Here is a 24,477-nt window from a genome sequence, read left to right as displayed (position 1 = left end):
TGTCACGCAAATAGAGAGACGTGACATGTAAAACTGAAGACAGAAGTGATAAAGTTGAAAGCAATATAGCACGTCCTTGAGACAAACAATGAACTCACGATAAGCTAGCTGGAACCAAACACGGAATTCAAGCGGCAGACGTGAAAACGAGCTGCCAGTCTATCTCAAGCAAGATTGTACAAGTGAATTTACAAAAGATGCGAACAAGAAATTACAGTTCATGAAGAACACTGGAACCCCAGGCACTTTACGCCAGATGTAACTTCATATAGCCAGTATTCAGATGGTCAGCCATCGTCTCGGAAAATTACTTGACTGACAACATATAAGTCAACCAGCAGATTTTAACAATCAATTCAGAATGGTTCCTATATTACTTGGTCTTAATATTTAAAAGTCCATATCTATGTACATGTACCATAAGCTTGCCAATCCTTCCACAAGTAAACATGCAAACTGGATACAAACAGCCGTCTAACATTGAATCTTCTCGGTTATGTTTTTCTTATAAATCTAATTGCACATAACATGTGCACATATTCAAAATCAAATAATCAACGGCGGGACATGGTGTATAAGTTCAAAATTTAGAAAATAAAAAAAAATCAAAGAATCAAAATTGATCATAATCCGCAATTTTATCAGACTCATGGGAAGGACACGAGAAATAGTGTGGAGCAGGGATCTTCGCGCTTCTACTACCCAGCAGGACAAAATTGCATTGAGCAACTACGTACGCAAGCTACACATGACATGAATAAAATCAAGCAGCTGTTTGCTCAGTTTGCAATGCCTTCATTTATACCATGAATAAGCAACATAGACCCTGTTTCTTAACTCTCTTTCCTCAAACTTGCAAGAGCAACAGCAATCTCCGCACCAACACGAGCATTGTTTTTCACAAGTGCAATATCTGAAAATTCTGGTCAAAGAAGCACAAGAAGAAATAATGAGGGGGAAAGGTAGAGGCTAAATGATTAGCTCCTGTCTGGTTAGTGTTCACTCATTCTTAATATTAATATCCCAATTGAACCTGATCAGTAGAGATGCAAGTAGCAATTATTTGCTAGTTCCAAAACTATGGTTGCTGGTAACCATGGGATAGCAAATAAGGTAATGCAAGGAAGCTGTAAATGAAGCCAAATGATTGATGGCCCTTTTGCTCATCCAACTTCAAAAGCATATTGGTTACCAATAAATGGAACAGTGTCATAAAGGATACTTGCAGCCAGTGAAGCTCCACCGGTGAGTTCATTTACTCGAAAAAGTAGAAAGGGTGTCGCTGCATTGCCAACAATGTTCTTGTCCCTGCAAATAATAATTTCAAAAGGAAGAAACCACTTTTAGAACCTACCTATGTCAAAAGACTGATTCCAAGCACGCTTGGTCACAGTATGGAGTTTGATGTGCGATTACAAAGGTAATTTGGCTACATGTAGCAAATCCAAAGTATTTTTGACATATCCACACATAACTACAATCCCCAATAACTTAAACTAATTAAGCTGAACAGTTCTGACAGAGACACTCTGTGACAAGTGAAAAATAAAGCTCACCGAGTAAAACGTCGCACTCAAAGGATTTTCAACTAGATTTTTATATTGGATGCAATTCAAGGGTCTCCGCATAGAAGAACATAAAAAAGTATCGTATGGAACAGCAAAATTTGGAAAATAAAAACAAATAACAGAAAATTTCAATAATGGAATCAAATTGACCATGAAACAACATTTTATTTGTGTGTTTTGAAAGTAATTGGGTACCTTTTCTTCTTTTTCTTTTGAGGTACACTATAATGAGTCATCTAAATTAAAATGAGATAGCTGTTAATCAGTTCATTTCATGATAGGTTCAACTGAAAAGGAAAAGCAATGATCAAGTTGAATGATGTCAAAATTGATCAAGTGAGGGATTTCAAATCTTTTTAGTTTTTTCCTATTATCTACTTTTCCTGATTCAGTTGTACATGAAAAAATAGTTTAAGGTGAATCTATGACAAAATTTCCAATATATACTTTGAGAAATCTTACAGGATGACACATTAAAGAGAAGAAAGGATTATCTTTGCAAGCTGTGGCATCAAATTCAGCAGACACAGTTGGATGAGGGGTAACCCAAACACAACAATACCTAGCTTCATCAAGCGCTCTCTTTATTGCCAACTCTATCAAAGTGCCTGAAGCTGCATGAGCTTCTGGAATGGGAACCCCAATCAGAATGCCAGAGCCCATGCCAAGTTTCATGTTTTCATCTGCAGCCAATATTTCAAAGTCAACAAGAAAAACCATAACAGAATAAAGAAAGAGATATGGACAGGAAAGTTGCAAAATCACGGGTTGTTGAGCACCAACCTATGAGTCTTGCACAAGCCTCAGGTGTATCCACACGAAAAGGTGCCTACAAATTCAAAGAAAAGACACATTTCAGGGTTAGACAAGGATGCAGGTGTAGGATACGCAGGACAAAGTAAAATCATACTTGGCATTTTTGGTCTATATAAGTTATATGTGTTTGTAAGCTTAAAATCTTATTATTGCTATATATATATGTGTATATATGTATAAATGGTCTCCATAGGTGTTCTCACCGATGTGGCACAGGTTCAGGGCAACCACAGAAGCACAAACCTACACCATGTCGTCAGAATATATTAAAAAAAAATGTCCTATTGGTTCGCACAATTTGCTCTTGTAAATCATGAAAGCATATTTTGTTCATCCCTAAACAAGGACTCTTAACAAGGTCGTTTTATGCACATGGTAAACTACATCTGGTAATGAGACAAAAAGAAGAAAACCAAATGAAGACACAAGCAGGTTAGTTCAACGCATAGTCAAGGAAACACTAATGGACCCTCTTGCCAGATTCCATGTGGTACACATTACTCTAGGAGTTTCTCAGAAACATTTTTCACATTATAAATTTTGTTTTTCTCAGGAATAACTCAGAAGTTAATAAAATTAAAAATTATATAAATAATAATAGAAATTTTTGTTTTCTAGTAATTTTGTCATGAAGACATTAAAAAAACATCCAATGTAGTTTATGTAATTCTAAAGAAAAACAAACACGGGAAAACATATGCTGACAATACATATGAACAAAAGGATTTTAAACGGGGAAAATATCATGATATTTAATTTTTGTCAACATTCTGAAAATGTTGCACTATTTTCCCGATAAAAATTCTACTTCTTTTTGGTGATAAACATGTGATATTTTCAATTTGCCAATATGTGTGACTACGGTTTAAATCGGTCTCTGTCTAGCCGGTAAGTACCGTAACCCCTCAAGCTCAAGCCTTGTTGAAGACTTTGCGCGTTTGGACATTGAAAGCCAAAGCGAAGCCGCATCTGACCCCCACATATTTGTCTGAGTCTTTAACTAAATGGGCATCTCCTATAGAGAAATGCATGAAGGAGAAACACAGGGTAATCACCACAAGAAATAGCATGCTCATGGTTAGCATTCTTCAGATTCTTGCACCAATTACAAATTTACCAAAATCGGTACGAGTCTGGAGTTTGGCAATTACTGAACTAAATGTATTTTATTGTTAACCCTGAGCACAGTACTGAAACCTATGGACATGTTCATGATTGGGATTAGCTAGCATTCCAGAACACAATAGTTTGTCATCTTCACATGGTTCACTCATCAATTAAAAGATCCAATTTTCCCAATCTAATGTAGAATATGTGAATGCCTCCATGAAGGACAAGACAAACATTATCCATAAACTAAAAGAGTCGCTTGTGGATTCACATATGAACATTTATAAAAAAAAAATTCTAAATTCAAGACTACCTTGAAACGTCCCCATTTAGTAACTAAACTAATTGAGTCAAAAAGGCTAAAACAGCCTAAAGTGGCCATTTAGATAAATTAAAAATAATCATAGGCAGCATATCGACATAGAGTCATTCAGAATCAGGCATGGATCTCAAGGGATAAATAACAATTTCAAATTCTCTGATAGAATAATGATAAACTGTACATGGTTACGCTATGAGCACTTTGACCGATGGCCACTGAGACATCATATCACGGCATTCAGTGACACCAAATGGGCAGTTATCGTGTTCAATAAATTTTTCACCTACTTATGTTTCAAAGTGTTCTGTCTTCTCGCTCAAGAAAGAGTCTGAATAAGTGAAAAGGAAAAGAAAAGGAACAGAATGTAATCAGATCTAAGGATTACAACCTGACAGCCACTTGATCCAACAAAAAATGCAGGAAACTCTTGGGTGTTGTATGCAGCAACAGTAACACCTTGTGTTTCCTACATTTACAAGAAGAAAGTCTCAGTATAATTTAAGAAGGTAAAAAGTCAGATCATAGACATGTATATGGTTTGTACTTTGTACATGTGTGTGTATGCCTGTCTTTCTCTTACATGTAATAAACAATAAATTTGCAAGAATAATGTACCCTCAAGTTCTAAAATGCACATACTTTCCCAAAAGATATTATGGATTTTGAAATGCTAAAAAGCAGACATATTGTTGTCAATTGTTCTGAACCAAGTTAAGCACAACTAAACAGTTAGACCTAATATGTGGTGGCAGATCCATTCAAGCTAGCTGTATCATATAGATATCACAGTTCACCATAACAGTCTTCCCCACACTCACAAACATGAATTCATGGATGTTCATATGTGCGTACATGTAGCCAAGCATGCTATACCCAGTAAAGCTAGAAACAAACTGTAAAACTATATAGACCTCGAAATGAGGGTCGTGCAATTACTCATATCCACATCTATCCATTAGAATAAGTTAATGCTGTACATACCAAGTACTCAAGAGTCCTCGGGATGTCAAGAATTGATTTAACCCCAGCAGAGACAACTGCGACTGAAGTTCTTCCAAGCTCAGTTAGGTCCGACGAAATGTCCAACGCTACATGGATAATTAACAATACCATGAGTTTTGACATACCATCAACCTTAAAGATTCTCAAACAAGAAACCTCCAGCTTAATTACTTTGTCAGAAGGATAGCCAACCTTAGGAAAAGAAAGTCTGTCTTTCAAACACAAGATATCAAATTGGTAAATGCTAACTACCACCGAAAATGTGCCAATGACAGGAACAACAATATGACGTTGGTGTATCTCGTGCCAAAGGCTCCAGCAAAAAAGTGCAAGATCCATAATCAAATTTACTGAGATGTAATATTCCAAATCATGAATCCATTATTTTTCCATGTGACAAAATTTTGTATCTGTGGTAACATACATACACACACAGTGGGAGAGAGAGACTTACTATTTTCTCCATGCCTGTGTACACCTCCAATGCCTCCAGTGACAAAAACAGGGATGCCAACCTTTGGAGAAACTTGAACAAGTTTATAATACGAAATGTGCACAATTACAAGGTATACATGCAAAAGTCATAAGTTGTTAGTCATTACCTTTGCAGCAAAAAACATGGTTGCGGAAACAGTTGTTGCCCCATTACCTCCTGTTGCAACCTAGCAACCAAATACATAGCCAGGACAACAAAAATGTGAGTTAAGTAAGAAGGAAAGAACTGCTTCCTACTGATGCCTCTTATGAACTGTGAGGTTAAATATTACAGGCATTACATATTAGGCCCTGGCTGCAACTGCAGGAAAGTTATGAAAAGATTGAAAAAATCCATCATTTTCAAAGCAAGTACATCATACAAATCCCATTCACATAGCAGAAGCACTATTCTCCAAGCACATAAACCTCATTCGCTCCATCCCTTGTCATCAGTCATCACCTGATGATAAGCTGCACACTTCTGCGATTACAAGTCCTAGATCCAGTTGTGACACTATTTTTACAACTGTATGGAGTGAAAATATGGCTTTTGAATAACTGAAAACGAGAGCTCAAGAGTGACAAGTTACTTGGAATGCTTTGGTTCTAGCTACTAAAACTCAACCCATCAATGCCACTAAAGCGGCCAAAAGACAAAAAGAAAAGATGCATCTCAAACAGAAACAGGAAACTAGGATCCCACTTACAATATAAGGGATGTCCCTGCGAGCAGTTTTGCGAACTTTAGTGCCAAGCCTTGCAAGTAGCTCCAACTCTTCACGGCTTAAACCTAACAAGTGGAAAATGCATCAACAACCAGTGGTGATGACAACAAAACTAAAACAAATAATCAAGATATTAAGATATTTTATTTTTAATAGATCAAGTCCTGATCTGCTTCTGCTTGTACACTCTCTACTACATTTTTCGCTTCTTCAATAGAGAAATTGTGGTATACTCCTTAATATTTTCGTACAACAAATTGGGAGCGTAAATAAAATCAGAACAATGTAACAATATTTTAACAAAAAACGAGATTACTCAAAGGAATAGATTCAAAATTAAGTTCAGGACAACAAGAACTTGAAACTGAAAAGAATGTGAAAGTAAAAACCATAAAATTTCCAAATTGATTGTTTCTCGGGAATAAATAAAAACATATCCTCGGCCAAATATAGTATTAATTTAGTTCAGAACATACAAAAACCTGCGTAGTAAAATTTTATGTTTTTGATGACAGAAACCTAAAAGCAAATCATAACAAGGATAATGATTTAGAAATACTTTAAATCACCCAGTAGTACAACTGCTTATAAATTGGAATTTCAGAGAAGACCTATGCAAGGAACACCATTGAGTATGGCTATTGTTGCAGGAACAGCACCATTGTCCATGACAACTTTTTCAACCTCTAGTGCAGTCTCCAAATTCTGTGGGTATGGCATCCCTGCATCAATGAGATAGCAAGAAATGAGCCAATGAAAAAATGAACTATTCAATTATGAATGCTATGCACGAACTTCACGCATAGTTTTTGCACCGTGAAGACTTTGTCAAGTCTCTTTTTCCCAAGTTCTGAAATGAATGCTCAGGCTTCCAAAGGACAATGGCATTCTGAGCATGTAGAATAACAAGGATTTCTTTCCACAACAATAACTAAAGTAACAGAAAGTGAATATTCATGAAAATCTAAACGATTACGTAGCCCAAGAATACAAGGATGTCAACAAGCTTTTGTATGCTATCAGTGTACACGCAAAGCTCTGCGTCCTACCATGCAAGTGAACGTGACCATTCATTCCCAAACACTTGCAATGGAGATGCAACAGGACGAAGTTAGCCAAAGAAAATTCAGACTTAATTGTTGCCCACTAGAAATTGTGAAGACCAAACATGACTGGGCATGTAGGGAAGATTGCCAGCAGAAAGCTATTCCTCAAAGGAGAACCCAAATTAAGCGTATTCGATAACTCTATACTAAGTACCATGAGAAATTATTGTAGACTCCAAGGCAACAACTGGAAGACCCCGTGAGATGGCATCAGAAACTTTTGGTGCTATCTTTAACTTCACGCCTCCTGTGTTAAAGTCCACAACCTGTGAAAGGGAGACAAGAGAGAGTCATTCGCTATAATCACAAGATCCAATGTATTGTTGCTCCAGAAACTGTTTACCTCTGAACAAAGAAACACAACTCATCCATCATTGCTTATTTAATAAGGAACATGCTTATGATCAAACTGATATAATTGAAAGCACCATTCTCTAAATACATTTTCAAACATAAGCTGTTCCAAATATATACATTGCAGAAGTCAGGTTACCAGTTTGGATTGAGCAAAAATTACATTCAGCTGATATTTTCAGAGGTATCAGGAAAACGTTCTCTCTCTCTCTCTCTCTCTCTCTCTCTCTCTCAGAGGTTAACGAGTTTCTGTTAAACCTTACGCTAAAGTCGACGGCAGCGAAAGTTTAGGAAGTTTAATTCCCGGTATTTCCTTTGATATTCGGTCTACTCGGGGAAAAACCGCGACCCACATATCCGGAAATACAAATATCTCGAAAGATCGGACACACTTCGACAATCACTGAATTCATGATCCTCCTTATCACATCGCAAGATTACCCCAACATATTCCCGACACATCAGAGGACTGACGGGGGGACTCGTCACGTCCCAAAATGTCCTCCACCCAGTCTCTACCTTCTATTGATCAACTTTAATATAGCAAAAAGAGAAACAGAAAAGAAAAAGAAAGGCGTTGAGATTATGAGCGAGGGAAACAGGAAGACAGAGAAGGAGAAGGAAGGCGGAAACCGCTACTCTCTGGTGCTGGAAATGGCCGGTGATGGTGGCGATCCTCCAGACGGAGGAATCCATTTTCCCAATTGTCGGATTGACTTCAGGTTTCGGAAGAGTTCACGGCCTACGACTCGTGACTTGCGAAAAAGATCGAAATCGGAAACGACACTTCTCTCGCGGGAAATATTTTCTCCCCGAAGATTCCCGCGCACGGGTTTGAGCGCTGGGCAAGAGTTTTCTCGATGGCCTTCTTGCGTCTTGGGGTTTACGGAAATTGCATCAATCGGGCTAATTCTTGTCCGATTACGTTTGGAATGAAAGGAAAGTAATGGAAAATAAAAAGAAATAACCAATGTTAAAAGAAGGAAATGAGGTGGTGTTTGATCGCTTCGGATCTTAGATAAAAGGCTGATTGATTTGAGAGATCCAACGTTTCAAAATCAGACTATAAATTCTTGATAAAATTCTTCTTCGTTCTCATAAGAAAAATTCGATGATTAACATTTAAAGCCTGCCGCTAAAAGTACTCTGAAAGTATAAACTGTCATTATACCAAAAACCATGATTAGTGCCTTACGACCAAAAACTTTAACGATTTTTTTTTATTTTTTATTCATCCAATAGTTTTTAATTTATATATATATAATAATAACTAGAAACATTGAACTGTTAAAAAAATATTAAACATTTTTATTATTTAGTATTAGTTTACACCCTTTTTTTGACATAGCTACCAAACGCTTATATATTTAGATGGGATGAGAATCAGTGAGCCGTTGAGTTTGAGGATATTAAATGATAAACAAAATTGAAACAAAGTTGTATTTTCAAGACATACTTGAAAAGATGACAGGCAATTTATATTAAGGAAAACTGTTTTGTTTCCTCCTAATGAGAGGTCCTTTTATATATTGAAAGTAGAACTTTGTTTCTATTTCTTTAGTTTAATCTTCACCATCCAATATCTATAACATCGATGGCTCATATGATTTTCATCCAATATCATAATCATATAGTGTGTATATATATAGAAATACATATACCTTTTTACTATGCTTTTTTTTTTAAAAAAAAAAACAAAGATGAAAACTTATTGAATATAACTTTGTCTTTATACTTGGCAGCCCGATCATTGGCAGTATCTTATCAACAGAACGCACTTTTACAAGGAAGGAGCATCTTCTATTCTATATTCATATATTTATTTGCAACCGATCTATTCCTCTTCTTTTTTTTTTTTTCGTTTTCCTTTTGCTTTATAACATTTGCAGTATTCGATCTTGGCATAAGACGAAACGGTGCTTTGGTGTTATCTCTTTCTACACGACAATGATGGAACCAGGCAGGTCTCTGTCAGCTGCAGCAATATTCAAAGCAAATGAAGATGGAAAATCTATGGGCAACATCTTCTACCCTCATTTTTTTTACTCTCTGTTTGATATTTCCGTGCCTCATTTCTTTAGTCATTTTCTGCATGTCTCTTATTGCATCTTTCTTCATTGTTTATTATTTTTTGTGACCTGACAAATTGTTTTTTTACGACACGAGGGGTGCGCATCCGTTCACGGGTGGCGTATGAGAATTCTACTCATACTATTTATTGCGTTTAAATTACATGAAAAAATCTTCCAAAAAATTATAGCCCTGAAGAACGTTGTTTTCAAATGAAAACAATCTAAAGAGAATACGAGAACAAAAAAAAAAACACTTGTTCTGAGAATATCTTAAGTCGATAATAGCGATTGCTTCATCTTTTGCATCATTGATGCTTTATTCCTAACTTGTTTGGTGTGGGCATGTATATATGCTGACATTTTTCCAATATTTTCTAAAAAAAATATTCATTAGTTATTTGCTGACATATAATATATATATATATATATATATATATGTATGTATTCATTTGGTTTGGAATATAATTAGAAATCAGCAATACATTGCAAATATCATTTCTCTTTCTCTCTTGTGGGGTAACCTTCTAGGAAAGAAAATGAAAGAAGCCATCTCTGAGCAAGCATCTTTGATAGGTTGAACGATTAAGAAAGTCTAAAGTTTAATGGAAAGGTGATTATGACACCCACAATGGACCACCCTGCAGGATGATAACTAATGATCTGTCACACCTTCATACGACTTCAGTTTTTATTTTTAAAGCAAATACCCTTTATATATTTCATAAAATCAACAAAAAGATTTTGACTTTTAACCATACTCTGAAAAGGTGAGAAAAACATTTTTATCCCCTCTTTTAACACAATTTCAGACCTTTTTCTCTCTTTTTTTTTTTTGGGAAAACTGCCAAAGAAAAGACTTAGTTCCGCATTAAAACAAACTGCCGAAGGAAAAGTAGAGAAACTTATTGTTCTCCCATAACATGGCTAGTGGCTGAACTACATGGTGGGTCTATGTTAAAATTTTGATATATTTGATATTATATATATATATGTAAGTGTTTGTAAACGAATTAAATATATTGAATTAGTCCTCCTTCTAACCAAAACTAAACTAGCAATAAATTTCCTTTATGGCAATTTAAAGCTATTTTGTAAAAAATTAAAACTTGGGTATAATATTGTCACATGGTTAATGAGATAATGAGACATAATGGAATAGTATTAGTTTGGTGAGTGCAACCAATTATGTATTAGCTGACATTTTTGGCTTCTTTTTTTCATATTCCTCCTTGTGGATGTATTTAACATGGAATTTTGTGTTATTTTGTTTCAAACTAAATGTCTTAAATGTTTCTAAAATATTTTTGAAACCATGCTCTTACAAAAATAAGAATGCAGAATATATTTTTAAAACCATATTTCGGAAAACTACAAAAAAATATAGAAAAATGATAATTCATATGGATAAGGCTTCACATTTTTCTAGATACCCGAAAAAGAGGCCCACAAAAAAGCGGCAACCGCGTGCACAATCATAACTCACAGATAAATGATCAGACCAACAAACACGGTATGGAAAACCTCGCTGTTTTCTTATCTAAAGAAACAACTTGGAAGTGTGTGATTAAGACGCATCGTTACAAAGACAAATCCAAGCGTTGTGTTTCGATTATTTTATACTTCCACATGGGACCAAAGAATACACTTTAAAATATTATAAGCCATAAATAAAATACTTCCATGATCATGTAATTCTTTTGCCCTCAGACATCCAAAATTGAACCCAATTTTTCAATTTTCTTTTCATTTAATTTATTAGGAGAAAAATATTTGTGGTTAAGAGACTTTCCCGTTCACCAAAAGCATAAAACCCTCAAAGTCATTCCCAAGCCTTCATGGTTTTGGCCGCATTGACTTTCGCTAAACCAGTGATTGTCGGCCCACCAGCCATTGACCGGACCACATGCACCTACCCTTCTGGGCCAGCTAAGTTTCTTGTATGTCCTAAACTCTCATAAAGTGATCCGTCTTTTTTTTTTTTTTCCAAACAAGACTTAGTGGCAGCCACGTTTGACTTCATATATATATATATAATATAACTTAATTTATTAAGTATCGGTACCCTTTAAATGTAAGACTTCTTGTATTAATGTCCCCTAAGAACAGAGTTCTGGCGCCGGGGCTTTCACCTGGTCAAAGTAGGTCTCGGACGTAGGCTTATAGAGGGAATTTGATGAAAAAAATATATATTATGGTTTTGAAGCATGTGTGCCTGAAAGTATATATTGTAAAGAACACTATACTTTTCTTTCACGGAACTTGGTGTGATTATTGTTATTATTTCTAAGTCCAACGATCAAACACTGGATATAAATAGGCGTACCCTGGTTTTCAAAACATTAATATAATATCTTTATTCTAAAAACCTGCATCTCGAAAATCAAAATTTTATTTTAACGTTTACTTGAATGAAATTAACTTGCAACATAAAAACCCAATGTGATGCCCTCACTTTTATATGGTTTTTGCTTGCTTTGGGACTTTGGTTGATATGCGGTATATCTTTACCATTTACAACATAGAGAAAATAACACATTAAAATGTGACAGCGACTACGGAATTGAAAGTCAAGAGCTACAGTGTGCTCTGCAGGGTTCGGCGAAGAAGCCCAGGGTTGACTGGGACCAGGTTTCGCATATAGTTCTTGATCCAACCTGGACAGGGGTTTTGAGCCCCACTGCGAGCCCAGGCCCTTTGACTCGTTCCATTTTTTACCAAGACGAAGTCGGAGGGTCCTTGGCATGGAGCCGAGGGAGATAAAAAATTCAATTCCGTCTCAGGAATTTTTTGGAGCGAAAAAATAATCTCACCAGGGAATGTCATTTGCGTCATTTCGGCAAAAGTGGAATACAAAATTTAATCCGATCCCTGAATTTTGTTTTTTTCTGCCGCTTTATTATTCTCTCGACAAGACAAAATCACCTAGCGTCAGAACGATATGACAATTACGCCCTCATTAACTGACAGGTTTTTCAAGTCTGCCACAGCCTGGGGAACACTTTCCGAGCCCCTGGAATTTCATTTCATGCCCATACGGAAACAGATTTAAACTATAATCACAAAAAACATGTTTTTATAGATTTAAAGTCAGTCGAACAAAATCTAAAAAAAAAAACTCCACTTAACAAAAACTTCAAAAGTAAACAAATTCTTTTTTTTTTTGTTTAATATCAAAAGCAGGTCCATTATCATAAAGAGACAAATAAAATTAGGTGAAAGTTTCATCTCCTAGGCTCGAACCAACAAGGTAGTTGGACCAAAATTTTTTCAAACACATAAATTCTCATTCCATCCATCACTTTCCAAACATGCCTAAAACCATGGAGTCCGCTAGAATTAATTTATGGTTCACTTCCTAAACAAAAAAAAAAAATCAGAGAAAAAACTATCATTGATTTCTCAAGTTAAAGAATGATAGTTTTTTTTTTTTAGTGAGAAACTCTTTTGAGCTCTAGTCCACAAACTTGAAAATGAAGTCTATGTTTCTAGAGTAACTTTCTTTTCTCATTTACTCCTTGTAAGAGCAGTAGCAGTTACTAGAAAAGCAAGTCCACCGCATGCTTTTTTTACCGAACACTTTAAAAAGGTCATCACAGTATTGGAAAAAGGCACTTTAACCATCCACGACATGTCTATTGACAGTGACCTAACCGCAGTCATTTGTCCAAACTTGCTCTTCGATCATGGTTGTTGTTGGTTTGAAATGAACATGATTCCAAGAAGCATTGTTTCGAACCAATGGACTCCTCAAACACCAGCATAAGCTTGTTTGTTTATTTAAATATTTATACTTCTCGATTATTTAATTATTTACATATCGGTTAAGACTTATTGTATTAGTGCCCCTCAACCAGAAATTTGTGCATTTGTTATCGCTAACTAACTTTAAATTAAAAGTGGCATATGGTGATGAAACTTGGTGCCTGGAAATACGAAGTAGTTTGCCCATTTTGTATGGTCACCAAGATTATAATTCTAAATGGAAGCCTACCATGTGTTCAGGTGAGTGAGAAGTTCATCCCATTCATCGAAACAAGATCCCATGCATTCAAGGTCTTGAGATGCGTCGATATCAACGATTGCAATAATACACCCTTCAACTTGGATGTCGCGTCCTACCACTTTAAAACACATGAACACAACATCCACGAAAATCAAATTAGAAACTTGCCTCTATATAGACCCCTAGCCCGACCAACTATGTCATGTGTTGGAGCCTGTGGGTGGCATAACAAAAAACTTTTAGCTAAAAAATATAATACTTCAAATTTTAAACCTTGAAGGATAGAGATGTATAACAAGCAAGCTCGAGCCTGGTTCGAGTCACATATTTCTTGGCTTCAGCTTCAGGTCAAACTTGATTAAGCTTGTGCCACTTGATCCATACATTTTTTTTTACTTTCTTTAAATGAAAATAAAACACACAAAAGGTATTAAAATTTTTCAAAATTACTAACATGTCCTTAAAGAACAACAAACCATGAAGACACATGCTTAGGCAAGCTCATGTAACTCAAAACTCCAGCTCAACTTGCTTATTAAATGAGTAAAGCATACATACCTATTTAAGGAGCATCAATTTGCCAATAGAAAAATGACTGTAAGGAATTAATATGTGCTTCCTTCAACATGTCAATAAAAAGATTACTATGGGTTGGTTGAGCTAAGGACAAGGCTGACACCCCTCTCTAAGGTCCCCTTTGATGCACAGTGATTTTACTTTTCATGTTCAAATTAAACACAAGGAAAATTACTTGTCGAATTCGATGGATCAGGATAATTTTACTTTGGAAAAAACTCGAACTCTTGGGGTCGACTTTTTCCTATGATAATTTGACTGTTCAAAAAATTTTACCCTGCCATCAAATTGAACCTAAATAAGTGTCCAGTTAAGTAAAATTCTCCTAATAGCCCAGCTCTAGAGCAACTGGCATGAAGGCTTTTTTTATAGACTACGTACGAAGCCTTACAGGGACAGTATTATAGGAAGGTTCCAACAACAAAATGATGGAGTTGGAGACTTTGATTTCCTTTTTGTAATTCAAATTTGTATCTAATGGTGGAGCCGCATGTGATGAAGGTGTCCCAATGAAATATTTGGATTCAAAATTGGCAAATATCAGCCCTTAAACCCCATCGCATTAACATCTTGTTTTCTTTTACTTTTCTTTCTCGAACGGTTTCCTGCTTACACTAAAATGCATTAAAATCTTCACAACTCAAATTTAGAAACTTTTAGAAAAATGATAAACGCTTTAATAGGACACATTTTGATAAGTTCTCGATTGAAAAATACTGGATGTGATAAAATTTGTAAAATTGTTTGTTCACATTTAAAAAAGAACAAAAACTCTCCGGTTTTAAACATGTTCGGGTCTGAGATCCAGTGCGGCCTGTTGTCCATTTAACTTTATGTCTTTATCACTTGAAGCTCGTGTTGAATCTGGATGTCCGATTAAACCGAAGATGAAAGATCCGAACCACATACGTGTAAATTCACAATCATTAGTGCATGCATTGGTGAAATCATGTACAATGGCACAACCGTAAGACTTCCACAAGTTTCGGGCAAATAACAAAATCCGGGCCGTTCAGGGCCGTCTCCTCTTAGAGATGGGACATTTTTGGACGGTGGAAAAAAAGAAAAAAAAGAAAAGCAACGAGGACCGAGAGAAAAAAAAAACACATAAAGAACCCTAAAGTCGCTTGCCACTCTTTGAATCTCTCTCTCTCTCTCGGGACACATTCCGCCGGTCGAGGACGGAAAACCGCAGTCTGGAAACCGCTGACGGGCGGCCGGAATCCCACCTGAGAAACCTTTTCGCTCCAGAGCCTCCAGGAACCACGTGCTCGAAGCGGTTTCTCCGGAAGCTTGGCTGGAAGGCTCTTCGAGTTGCGGGTTAGAGTGGGAACGAGGTGATCGAGCTGGTCTTTGGCTGGTCGCTGGCGGAGGAGCGGTCGGGTGGCGTGTACCGTGCGAGACTCGCCCGATCGTCTCATTCTCGCCGTTTTAGGCACCTTCTTTTACCGTCTCCGGGTGTTTTGGGCGGTTGACATGGACGATGATCAGCACGGATGAGCCCTGGGTAAAAGGTCGAGTTTTGAGGAAGTGAAAAGGCTTTTCCCGTCCGATTTTCAATTTTTGAGGTAAGGGGTGAATTTTGGCGTTCTCTTGATTTTTTTGGATATTCGATCATTAACTTCCTTTGTTCTTCATCATTCTGAAATATCTCAGCTGTAGTAAATGTAAGATTTTTGCATCTTCGTTGCTTTTTCTTTCCTGTTTCGTAGCGAAAAATATCAATTTCTTGCATGTTCATTTCGCGGATTTTCCGGCCGTTTCGGGGACGCTCTTAATGTTAAGGCGTCTTATCGTCCAACCAGTCGTTTGACTAAGGTCAAATCTGCCGGCATCCCGCTTAGCTTCGTCTTCTTCCTCGCCCTTCCTGGTTTCTCAAAGACCGTGGCGTCTCTGTCACGTTTGTCATCCTCCCAGGCCCTCTTGGTGCTGGTAGGCTTGACCTTTTGACGACACAGAAGGTTGAAGCGCAAATGATTTGTTGATGTCTCGTTTGAGTCCTGCCCGGAAGATCGGTAGCGAGCTTCCGATGTCTCAATTGGGAGTCGTCTACTTGTGTTAACTGTTAGGTGCCAACTTAACCTTTAGTTGGTAGCATCTTCGTGCCGTTTCCCATGATGCTCCTATGTTTGAGAAAAAATGGAAATTGAGAACTTATCTCATTTTATTTCATTTCTTACAGGGCTATGCCAAGGTAAAACTTTCCGTCCCTGACCATATGTCAGTGGCCGGCGGGCCACCACTTGGTTAAACCTTTGACGGTTTCCCTCTCCTCACAAACGAGTACACCCGGAGTGTCGTTCGAACTGGTGACGTATCTCTACTGAGATTTACCAGATGAACAAGAGCCCTGGGCTTGTGGGCAACAGCCATAGCTGGGAAGTTCCACTATGGGGACAAAGAGGCTCATAACTTGGCTTAAGTTTGTGGACAAGTAGGTTTAGCCGATTATAACTTTCCTTGAGATTGTACAGGCAAGCAGTTTTCGTGGACGACAAATATGTGTATATTATTCAGTTCCCGCACGATTCCGTTCATGACGAACAAAGAATGCAAACAAGTTGAACTATAAACAGTACCGGGACGTCCTTCAGCAATCTGTGAGCAAGCAGATGCAGTAGGTCGAAGTTGGCTACCTACTTCCAGAGGAAATGGGACAGCTGACATCAGATAATCAAATATGTATGTGAAAAGTGAAAACTAATAAAGGAAGAACTTCGGTTCCAGTTTTCTGGGAGGTTGGCACTAGGAACTCAATATACTCCTCGATATTGAGCGAGGAGTGTCTGCTGTGGATGTAGGCTTACTTTTGTATGTAATAGTTCTTGCTTTTTACATTCATAGCATGCTTCTGGCGGCATAAACCTTTTAGTTTTTGCTATCAGGGCCTGCCATCGATCGAAATGCTTGATGGATTATGGACCAGGAAGGAATAATTGGTCTGTTTACTGAAGAGCATTCCTTTGGTGGGGATAGGCGGTTTCTTTTTAGGTTGGAACAGAGAATACTGTTGCCTTACTTTTATTCTGTAACTCCAACATTATGAACTGTTTTGAGTGCTCGCTACATAAGTCTTGGAAATCTGACAAGACATTCCTGGTACTTATGTTGATAAACTACGTTAGCGAATTTCTTAGAAAAAGTGTAGAGTAAGGTAGACCCTTGTGAGCTTAATTAGCTTGCTATTTTATCCGCAGTAAACTTTTTTTTTTTCTTGCTGAAGGTAATTAATTCTTCTCTCTCCTTCTGAGACGTCCCCATTCTTATTATTCTGTTTTAGTCCCCATCCTTCTTCTTGCTCCTCTTGTCTCGTTTCTAACCTATGATTATGCTTGCAGAATATAGTTGCTTTTTAAAGCCATAAGGCGAGGATGGTTGTTAAAGCACGTCAAGGTGCTAACGATTCTGCCAAAGCAGAGGTTGGCGAGATCGACACCAGTGCCCCTTTTGAATCCGTTAAAGCTGCTGTCACCTTGTTTGGTGAAGGAGCACTTCCTGCAGAGAAGCTCACCGAAAAGAAACTCAAACCACCTCATCTCGAGGTATGTCTCGATTAAAATATCTCGTATATTTTATGTAATTACATAGATCAATCATTTGACAATCCTAATTATGGAATTAGCTCCACAGTTTTCAGTAAGATGTTGAAACCGCAAGGTTTGCATGCAAAAGTTTTTAAATTTATTTATTTTTTCAAATGATAACCAACCATGAGAAGAAGTGTTAGTTTAAGCAAGAAAGCAGTTCAACTTATGAACTTAAAGTAACATTATGTTCATTAATAACCTCGTTCTTGCCTCAAAAGCCACTGGTAGTTATGAACTTTTTGTTGAATTTTGAGCAGAAAAGAGTTTCAAAGGAGAAGCAGCTTCACTTGGCACAGAAGGAACTGAACAAATATAAAGAACAGCTACAGAGTGCGGAAACCACAAAGGCCCAGGCCCTTGATGAACTAGAGAAGGCAAGGAAAGCTATCAGCGATCTGACTGGCAAGCTAAATTGCATAAATGAGTCCAAAGAATCTGCTACCAAGGCAACCGAAGCATGTAGGCTTCAAGCCAAAGAACTTGAAGCTGCAAATTCTGGACATCCTTTGAGCAATGGAACTTCAACACAAGCTGCCTTGGAGGACGCACGAGAACGGTATTCAAGTGTAATTGCTGAGCTAGATGGAGCTAAGCAGGAGCTGAGAAGAATGCGGCAAGAATTTTCTGCATCAATGGATGCCAGGGCTTGTGCTATTCAGCAGGCAATGGACGCAGCTCAAGCCATTCAAACCAATACAGATCTCGCCCATGCACTCACGAAGGAGATTACTGCTGCTAATGATTCGCTTGCCCGTGTCAAGCATGCCCATTTGCAAGCCGTGGAGGAACATACTAATATCATGAAATCTGCCGAGGAATGCTCATCTGATCCAGCCATTGAACAAAAGCATAAGAAACTCGAAGCATTGCAGAAGGAGCTTCTATCTGAAACTGCAGATGACCTTGAAGCCAAATTGACTGCAAAAATGGCTGAAGTAGGAATGCTGCAGAAGCAGCTCGCTTCAGTCAAAGCTTCTCAATTAGATTCTTTGGCAAACATCACCGCCGATCTAACTGAAGCAAAGGGAGTCCTCTACAAAGTTGCAGAAGAAGAACAAGCTCAGAGAAATTTGCTGGAATCATTGAAGGCAGAACTCGAGAATGTCAGAAAGGAGCACAAAGAGTTGGAGGCAAAAGAGGCAGAAGCTGAAAATATTGCTGCAGAACTACACCTCAAGCTTCAAAGTGCTCGGGCCGAGCTTGATGCAGCACTTTCTTCTGAAGCCAAAGGAAAGGGTGCTTCTGATGAACTTTTGTCAACCCTTGAGCAGCTATCTTTGGAGACCAAAGAGGCGAAGGCAGAGGCAGATCAAATGAGGCTAGAAGCTGAAGACCTGAAAGTGGAGGCAGAGAGTATGAGATTGGCACTTGAGGAAGCAGAGAAGCGGCTGAGGGTTGCCTTGAGGGAGGCGGAAGAAGCCAAAGCAGCTGAAGCGAGTGCACTTGATCAGATCAACCTATTGTCTGAGAAGACAAAGGCTGCCCGCGCGTCAACGTCAGAGCACGGAGCTAACATCACAATATCGAAGGAGGAATATGACTCTTTGAACGGGAAGGTAAACGATGCGGACAGTCTGGCTGGGATGAAAGTTGCTGCAGCCTTGGCACAAGTGGAAGCCGTGAAAGCTAGTGAGAAGGAGGCATTGCAGAAGCTGGAATCGATCAGGAAGGAAATGGAAGACACCGAGGTGGCAACAAATGAAGCTATCAGAAGAGCGCAGATGGCAGACGCTGCAAGGAAAGCGGTTGAAGGGGAGCTGAAGAGGTGGCGAGAACGTGAACAGAAGAAGTGGGCTGCTGCAGAATTGCCCCCTCAGGCGCCAGTGATCCAAAATAAGCCAGACGATGTGAGCAAGGTTTTGGCTGCGGCGCCAGCTCCAGGGGCCACCGCGAAAGTTCGCTGGTCTGAAAAAACAGTGAGCAGCAATAACCGGAAAATAGAGCGGTCGTCGACCTTGAAAAAGATAACGCTCTCAAGCTTCAGCGGTATTTTCCACAAGAAGAAAACTCAGGCGGAAGTTGGGATGCCATCCTATCTTCCTGGTGAGAAGGTCATGTAAGCTGACGTTGCACATATGTCCGGCAATAATTTGTGTTTCTTTTTTGTGTTCATATGCATTTTGGTGGTGAGCTATTTACATGCACGTTTGCTGCTTTTGGGTGTGTATAATCTTGAAAAGTTGAATGTAGCATATTTTGAATGTGTATACAGAACACTCTTACATCTGGCCAACCGGTCTCGTCGTTGTTTCCAACTAATACACGCAAGACAAGAGGGTCTGTGCAATGCACCGGCTAAGGAAACAGAAAGGGTCAGATGAGAGTTTTTCCAATAGATACAATATTCATCCACCACCCGCAGATTTTAGCTGCGGCCAATGTTATGGGAACGACTTTAGTAGAATTTGAACCAACTAGTTCCCAGATGATTTCTGTAGAACTTGAACGATCAACTCGTTCCCAAATGATAAGTAAATTTGGGTCAAACCATTGCTTGAATCGGCTGATTCGGGTTCGATTGTATCGGAAATTAACAGGATCGGCTGACATCATAAAACTACATAAAAAGCTTCTAACATCTTTATGGCAGAAATGATTCTCAACCGGTACCAAAATAGTACCGAAGTGAAAAAGCATAGTAACGGGTGAACATATTGGTCATTTTTCGAGCGAAAGGGCATCTTGTAAGGCCAATTGCCAGAGAGAAACATAACATGAATATATTCCAAAATTTCCATTCCACAAATTTTACAGATGTTACAAAAAAGCTGATACATTGTCTCCCAAAGGCAAATGTAGCGGACTTCCAGCCTCCCCTGCGAACGACGCAACAGATGAAGAAGACGACTAGGAACAGCTGAGGCGGGAATAATGTAGCGGCCGTGTCGTCCACCCTAAGAACGATGATGCAACGGATGGCCCAAGACAACCTGGAAAAGGCTGAGGCGACAGAGGTAGAACTCACATGTACACTCTTTTTCTCGGCAAGCAGGTAGTAGCAACACATAGCCCAGGACAGGAAAATGACATCATCAATCACAAGCAGCCTTGCTTAGACAGCCAGCAGAGCAACAAAGACTCAAAAAAAAAAAAAAGTTACCTGAACGAAGATGGATCGCCTGAACATCATAGAGGACCATTGAAAATATAAAACCAATCTTGAAACAAAGGAACAAACAGCTGCTGCTTTAAGAGTCTAAGACGTAGCCAAGTATCAACTGATATAACACTCATTTTTTTTGTTCAAAGGGTAAGACTACGTTTTTCCCCATAAAAGCTAATAAAAAACTCTGCTTTTTTTAGTTATGTCAGGTAGAAGCAGACTCCAATATGCTCAACTCAGGCTTTGAGCGCTTACTCGATGCCTAAGCGACAGAATGCCAAATCCAAGACGAACTGTCCTGGAGAAACAAGGAACAACCAGGCTATCAAAAGAAATGACATACTTATACAAAGACGAATTTGGGGACCTAGGAACCCAGTAAATGAAATCCAGGCAGACCCATATTAAACTACAACAGAGTGGCAGTCTGGACTACGGAATAAACAAACCAAAACAGAGTTCCAATTTTCAGTACGTAACATGAATTTGAATTTGAACTAGACAAACACTGGAAGCTATATTAGGGAAGGATTGCGCAAGTTTAAACGGCAAACTACTTGTCTCAGACATCCAAGGAAGAATTAGCAGCACAAGCTCTCAAGCCTGGCGAAGGCGAAAGCTCTTAGACGGCCACTGCGAATGTTTTGAGAAACAAGCCTTTGGAGTTGTCATCATAGACAATACAAATGCAACACAGGAGAATCTGGTTATCGACCCAATTTCATGTTTTCTGACCTACACCTAATGCAAGAATCACGCCGCGGTCCAAACATGGTAAATACAAATCGTTAATTAAAAAAAAAACAAAAAAAAAATATTAACAGCAGCAAGACAATGGAAAGGTTCATTCATTGATCTAGAAACAAATATCAATCAAGTCTCAGACATCCAAGGAAGAGTTAGCAGCACTAGCTCTCAAGCCTGGCGAAGGCGAAAGCTCTTAGGCGGCCACTGCGAATGTTTTGAGAAACAAGCCTTTAGAGTTGTCATCATAGACCTGGGAATTTCACCTCCTAGCTAATGCAAGCGTCACAAGGTCAAAAACACAAACAGCATACCAAGAGCAGTAAGACACAAGAAACGTTATCTGATCTACAAACTGATGTTATTCATGTCTCAGACATCCAAGGAAGAGTTAGCAGCACTAGCTCTCAAGCCCGGCGAAGGCGAAAGCTCTTAGGCGGCCACTGCGAATGTTTTGAGAAACAAGCCTTTGGAATTGTCATCATAGATAGATGAATTTGACATCAAATGACAAGACCAGTACCAAAGATGACCAACCGCCACCCGAAGAACTTAAATACAAAAAGGATGTTTAAATAAAAAATTGAAGAACCTTCATAATTTGAAATAATTAAACCATAAGTGGAAGATTCAGAAGTTAATTTTACTACAAGTCTCAGACATCCAAGGAAGAATTAACAGCACCAGCTCTCAAGCCCGGCGAAGGCGAAAGCTCTTAGGCGGCCACTGCGAATGTTTTGAGAAACAAGCCTTTGGAATTGTCATCACAGATAGATGAATTTGACATCAGATGTGACAAGACTAGTACCAAAGATGACCAACCGCCAACCGAAGACCTTAAATACAAAAAGGATGTTTAAATAAAAAATTGAAGAACCTTCATAATTTGAAACAATTAAACCATAAGTGGAAGAATCAGAAGTTAATTTTACTACAAGTCTCAGACATCCAAGGAAGAATTAACAGCACCAGCTCTCAAGCCCGGCGAAGGCGAAAGCTCTAAGGCGGCCACTGCGAATGTTTTGAGAAACAAGCCTTTGGAGTTGTCATCATCGACCCAAAGAAAACCGCATCAGATGAAAGACGCGCAATGCCAACAAAGGAAAAAAAAAGATTCAGCATCTCCTTCCAATTAGCAACCAATTCTCGAATCTTGGCTAAACTTCCTAGATACATGAGAAGCATAAGTTTCTGGACACATACAATATAAAGCATAAAAACAAGACACTGGACTAGGACAATCATATCTATGTGTTTGGCGGAGGAAACACACACACACACACACACACACACACACAGAGAGAGAGAGAGAGAGAGAGAGAGAGATGTGGACTGCAATGCACGCCCTCATCTCCGACGGAGAAAACGACCGGAAAAGGGTAAGAAAACCGGAAAAGGGAAATGGAAACAAACAAATGGGGAGACGAAGGCGTTCACGAAGACGCCTCCTCATCTCTCTCTGTGACATTGCCGGCTGCAAAACCCTAACCTCCACAACACCAAGAGGAGACGTTAGAAAAAGAGGCTGCGCAGCCTAGACGAGAAACAAAAACCCACAAGAGAAGCGTGGGGAACGGAAAAACAAGAAAACCCAACAACGCTACAACCCTCGCGGCCTCGCCCGCTCTGAAAAGGGACTCGTGACGCCTATATATACGAGAGGAGCGGCGGAGTCGGGGGTTTTAGGGTTGAACCTTCTCGAGACTCCACTCGACTCGGTTAGGGTTTCCCGAGTCTATATTCTGAATCGGCTTTCATCTTCAATCCGCGTTGATACGAACCGGGTCAAGTACTGGACCCGGGTTCTGGACTTCATGGGCCGCTGCTCGGCACATGTGTTCGGTCTTGATAAATGGTTTGGATTTGAATTGAACGCAGGTTCGAATTTGAATCCAACCAGTCATTGATAGTTAAGCAAGATCCACTTGAATAATCAAATTTGAGCCGGAATCCATATTAAGTTTGCTAATGAGCAATAAAGATTTTTCAAGCCAAACCTGAACTGCAATTCTTCGGTTTCTATGTTCATATTGCGCAAACTAATTAATTAACAATAAACCGTGTTCAAGCCAAACCTGAAATGCAATCCTTTGGATTCTAAGTTGATATTAAGCCGACTAATTAGCAATAACTCCTTCCAAGCCAAACTTGAAATGCAATAACTCCGTTTCAAAACCATAATGTTTACTAAAAAATTGCGTACGTATTCATCTGCATGTATACAAAACTATATATAATATGTCACTACCAAATTACGTGAAGGAAATAAGAAAGTAGTGAACATTGGACAAGTACTTGTGAATAGTTTTGATTAAATTTTTTAGAACACCACTTCTGCTTTTCACTTACTCTAAAAGTTCTGACAATTTGGAAACTATATTTCAGTTGAAAGTATTGAACCACGATTTCATGCATGATCAAACACGATTTCATGCATGATCAAACACGATTTCATGCATGATCAAACACGATTTCATGCATGATCAAATTCAATACTTAAAAAAGCCAATGCAATAACTTGTCGACGATACAAGATCATAAGCTTGAATCCTTGGAGAATTTAAAGAAGATCCATAAATTCACATATTGACAGGCATTTCTTGATCTCAATTGCCTACAGATTCGTTCACAAAGAGATGGGGAATGGGACGATTCCAGCACTCGCCCTATATGCTAAAAGGTTAACGTACGTAGCCACAAGTTCTGCACAATGAGCAACTCAACAGAGACTCAGGCTTGGTGAGGTCTGCTCAGTGCTTCCAATCCCTCCATAATGGCAGCAGCAGTGACAGCCCTTGGAGGCGGCGGCCGCGGGTTCCGGAGACAATCGATCAACCTGCAGACTATGTCGAAAACTGGCCGGAATCGCAACATGATGATGCCAAACTGCCCGATCACACCGCCGGTACAGG

At 38.8% G+C, this 24,477-nt stretch overlaps 2 protein-coding genes and 5 non-coding genes across 10 annotated transcripts; 1 reads left to right on the top strand and 6 right to left on the bottom strand.

Moving 5' to 3' along the window:
- Positions 1-457: 457 nt before the first annotated feature.
- LOC116250035 (pseudouridine-5'-phosphate glycosidase) lies at positions 458-8,411 on the bottom strand. 2 transcript variants are annotated; one of them, XM_031623363.2, is made up of 12 exons: positions 8,114-8,411; positions 7,281-7,392; positions 6,632-6,742; positions 6,003-6,085; positions 5,421-5,480; positions 5,273-5,333; positions 4,798-4,904; positions 4,205-4,282; positions 2,352-2,397; positions 2,131-2,251; positions 1,223-1,308; positions 458-913 (listed from the first exon to the last, which is right to left on the bottom strand). In XM_031623363.2, the coding sequence occupies exons 1-12, from the start codon at positions 8,174-8,176 to the stop codon at positions 834-836; spliced, it is 1,008 nt and encodes a 335-aa protein (XP_031479223.1). In that variant the 5' UTR covers positions 8,177-8,411; the 3' UTR covers positions 458-833. The 2 variants fall into 2 exon arrangements, with proteins under 2 accessions (XP_031479223.1, XP_031479225.1); XM_031623365.2 differs by having other exon boundaries at positions 8,120-8,411.
- Positions 8,412-15,258: 6,847 nt separating this feature from the next.
- LOC116250013 (WEB family protein At5g55860-like) lies at positions 15,259-19,925 on the top strand. Of its 3 annotated transcripts, none has more exons than XM_031623334.1 (3): positions 15,259-15,699; positions 17,470-17,673; positions 17,976-19,925. In XM_031623334.1, exons 2-3 carry the CDS (start codon positions 17,503-17,505, stop codon positions 19,776-19,778), a joined length of 1,974 nt encoding a protein of 657 aa, XP_031479194.1. In that variant the 5' UTR covers positions 15,259-15,699; positions 17,470-17,502; the 3' UTR covers positions 19,779-19,925. The 3 variants fall into 3 exon arrangements, with proteins under 3 accessions (XP_031479194.1, XP_031479196.1, XP_031479195.1); XM_031623336.2 differs by lacking the exon at positions 15,259-15,699 and adding an exon at positions 16,583-16,813; XM_031623335.2 differs by lacking the exon at positions 15,259-15,699 and adding an exon at positions 16,843-17,122.
- A 1,454-nt stretch (positions 19,926-21,379) lies between these two features.
- Positions 21,380-21,501, bottom strand: LOC116251754 (small nucleolar RNA SNORD14). The gene has a single exon (XR_004171812.1). It is a non-coding gene; the product is annotated as a small nucleolar RNA SNORD14 (small nucleolar RNA).
- Positions 21,502-21,697: 196 nt separating this feature from the next.
- On the bottom strand, positions 21,698-21,819 carry LOC116251755 (small nucleolar RNA SNORD14). Its single transcript, XR_004171813.1, has one exon. It is a non-coding gene; the product is annotated as a small nucleolar RNA SNORD14 (small nucleolar RNA).
- Positions 21,820-21,933: 114 nt separating this feature from the next.
- LOC116251759 (small nucleolar RNA SNORD14) lies at positions 21,934-22,055 on the bottom strand. Its single transcript, XR_004171816.1, has one exon. It is a non-coding gene; the product is annotated as a small nucleolar RNA SNORD14 (small nucleolar RNA).
- A 161-nt stretch (positions 22,056-22,216) lies between these two features.
- Positions 22,217-22,338, bottom strand: LOC116251761 (small nucleolar RNA SNORD14). The gene has a single exon (XR_004171818.1). It is a non-coding gene; the product is annotated as a small nucleolar RNA SNORD14 (small nucleolar RNA).
- Positions 22,339-22,501: 163 nt separating this feature from the next.
- Positions 22,502-22,623, bottom strand: LOC116251760 (small nucleolar RNA SNORD14). The gene has a single exon (XR_004171817.1). It is a non-coding gene; the product is annotated as a small nucleolar RNA SNORD14 (small nucleolar RNA).
- Positions 22,624-24,477: the final 1,854 nt, after the last annotated feature.

This window comes from Nymphaea colorata, chromosome 3 (genome assembly GCF_008831285.2).
Source record: "Nymphaea colorata isolate Beijing-Zhang1983 chromosome 3, ASM883128v2, whole genome shotgun sequence".
Taxonomy (NCBI): Eukaryota; Viridiplantae; Streptophyta; class Magnoliopsida; order Nymphaeales; family Nymphaeaceae; genus Nymphaea; species Nymphaea colorata.
This window is presented reverse-complemented; position numbering and strand designations above follow the sequence as displayed.

What these genes read in the sequence shown, in the direction of transcription:
- LOC116250035 (XM_031623363.2), bottom strand. Translation starts at nt 8,176, where the DNA reads ATGGATTCCTCCGTCTGGAGGATCGCCACCATCACCGGCCATTTCCAG. An exon ending in TTGGATCAAGTGGCTGTCAG is followed by an intron (nt 2,398 to 4,204) that starts GTTGTAATCCTT and finishes TTGAATTTGTAG; the next exon opens with GCACCTTTTCGTGTGGATAC. An exon ending in GGCTTGTGCAAGACTCATAG is followed by an intron (nt 2,252 to 2,351) that starts GTTGGTGCTCAA and finishes TATTGGCTGCAG; the next exon opens with ATGAAAACATGAAACTTGGC.
- LOC116250013 (XM_031623334.1), top strand. Translation starts at nt 17,503, where the DNA reads ATGGTTGTTAAAGCACGTCAAGGTGCTAACGATTCTGCCAAAGCAGAG. An exon ending in TCAAACCACCTCATCTCGAG is followed by an intron (nt 17,674 to 17,975) that starts GTATGTCTCGAT and finishes AATTTTGAGCAG; the next exon opens with AAAAGAGTTTCAAAGGAGAA.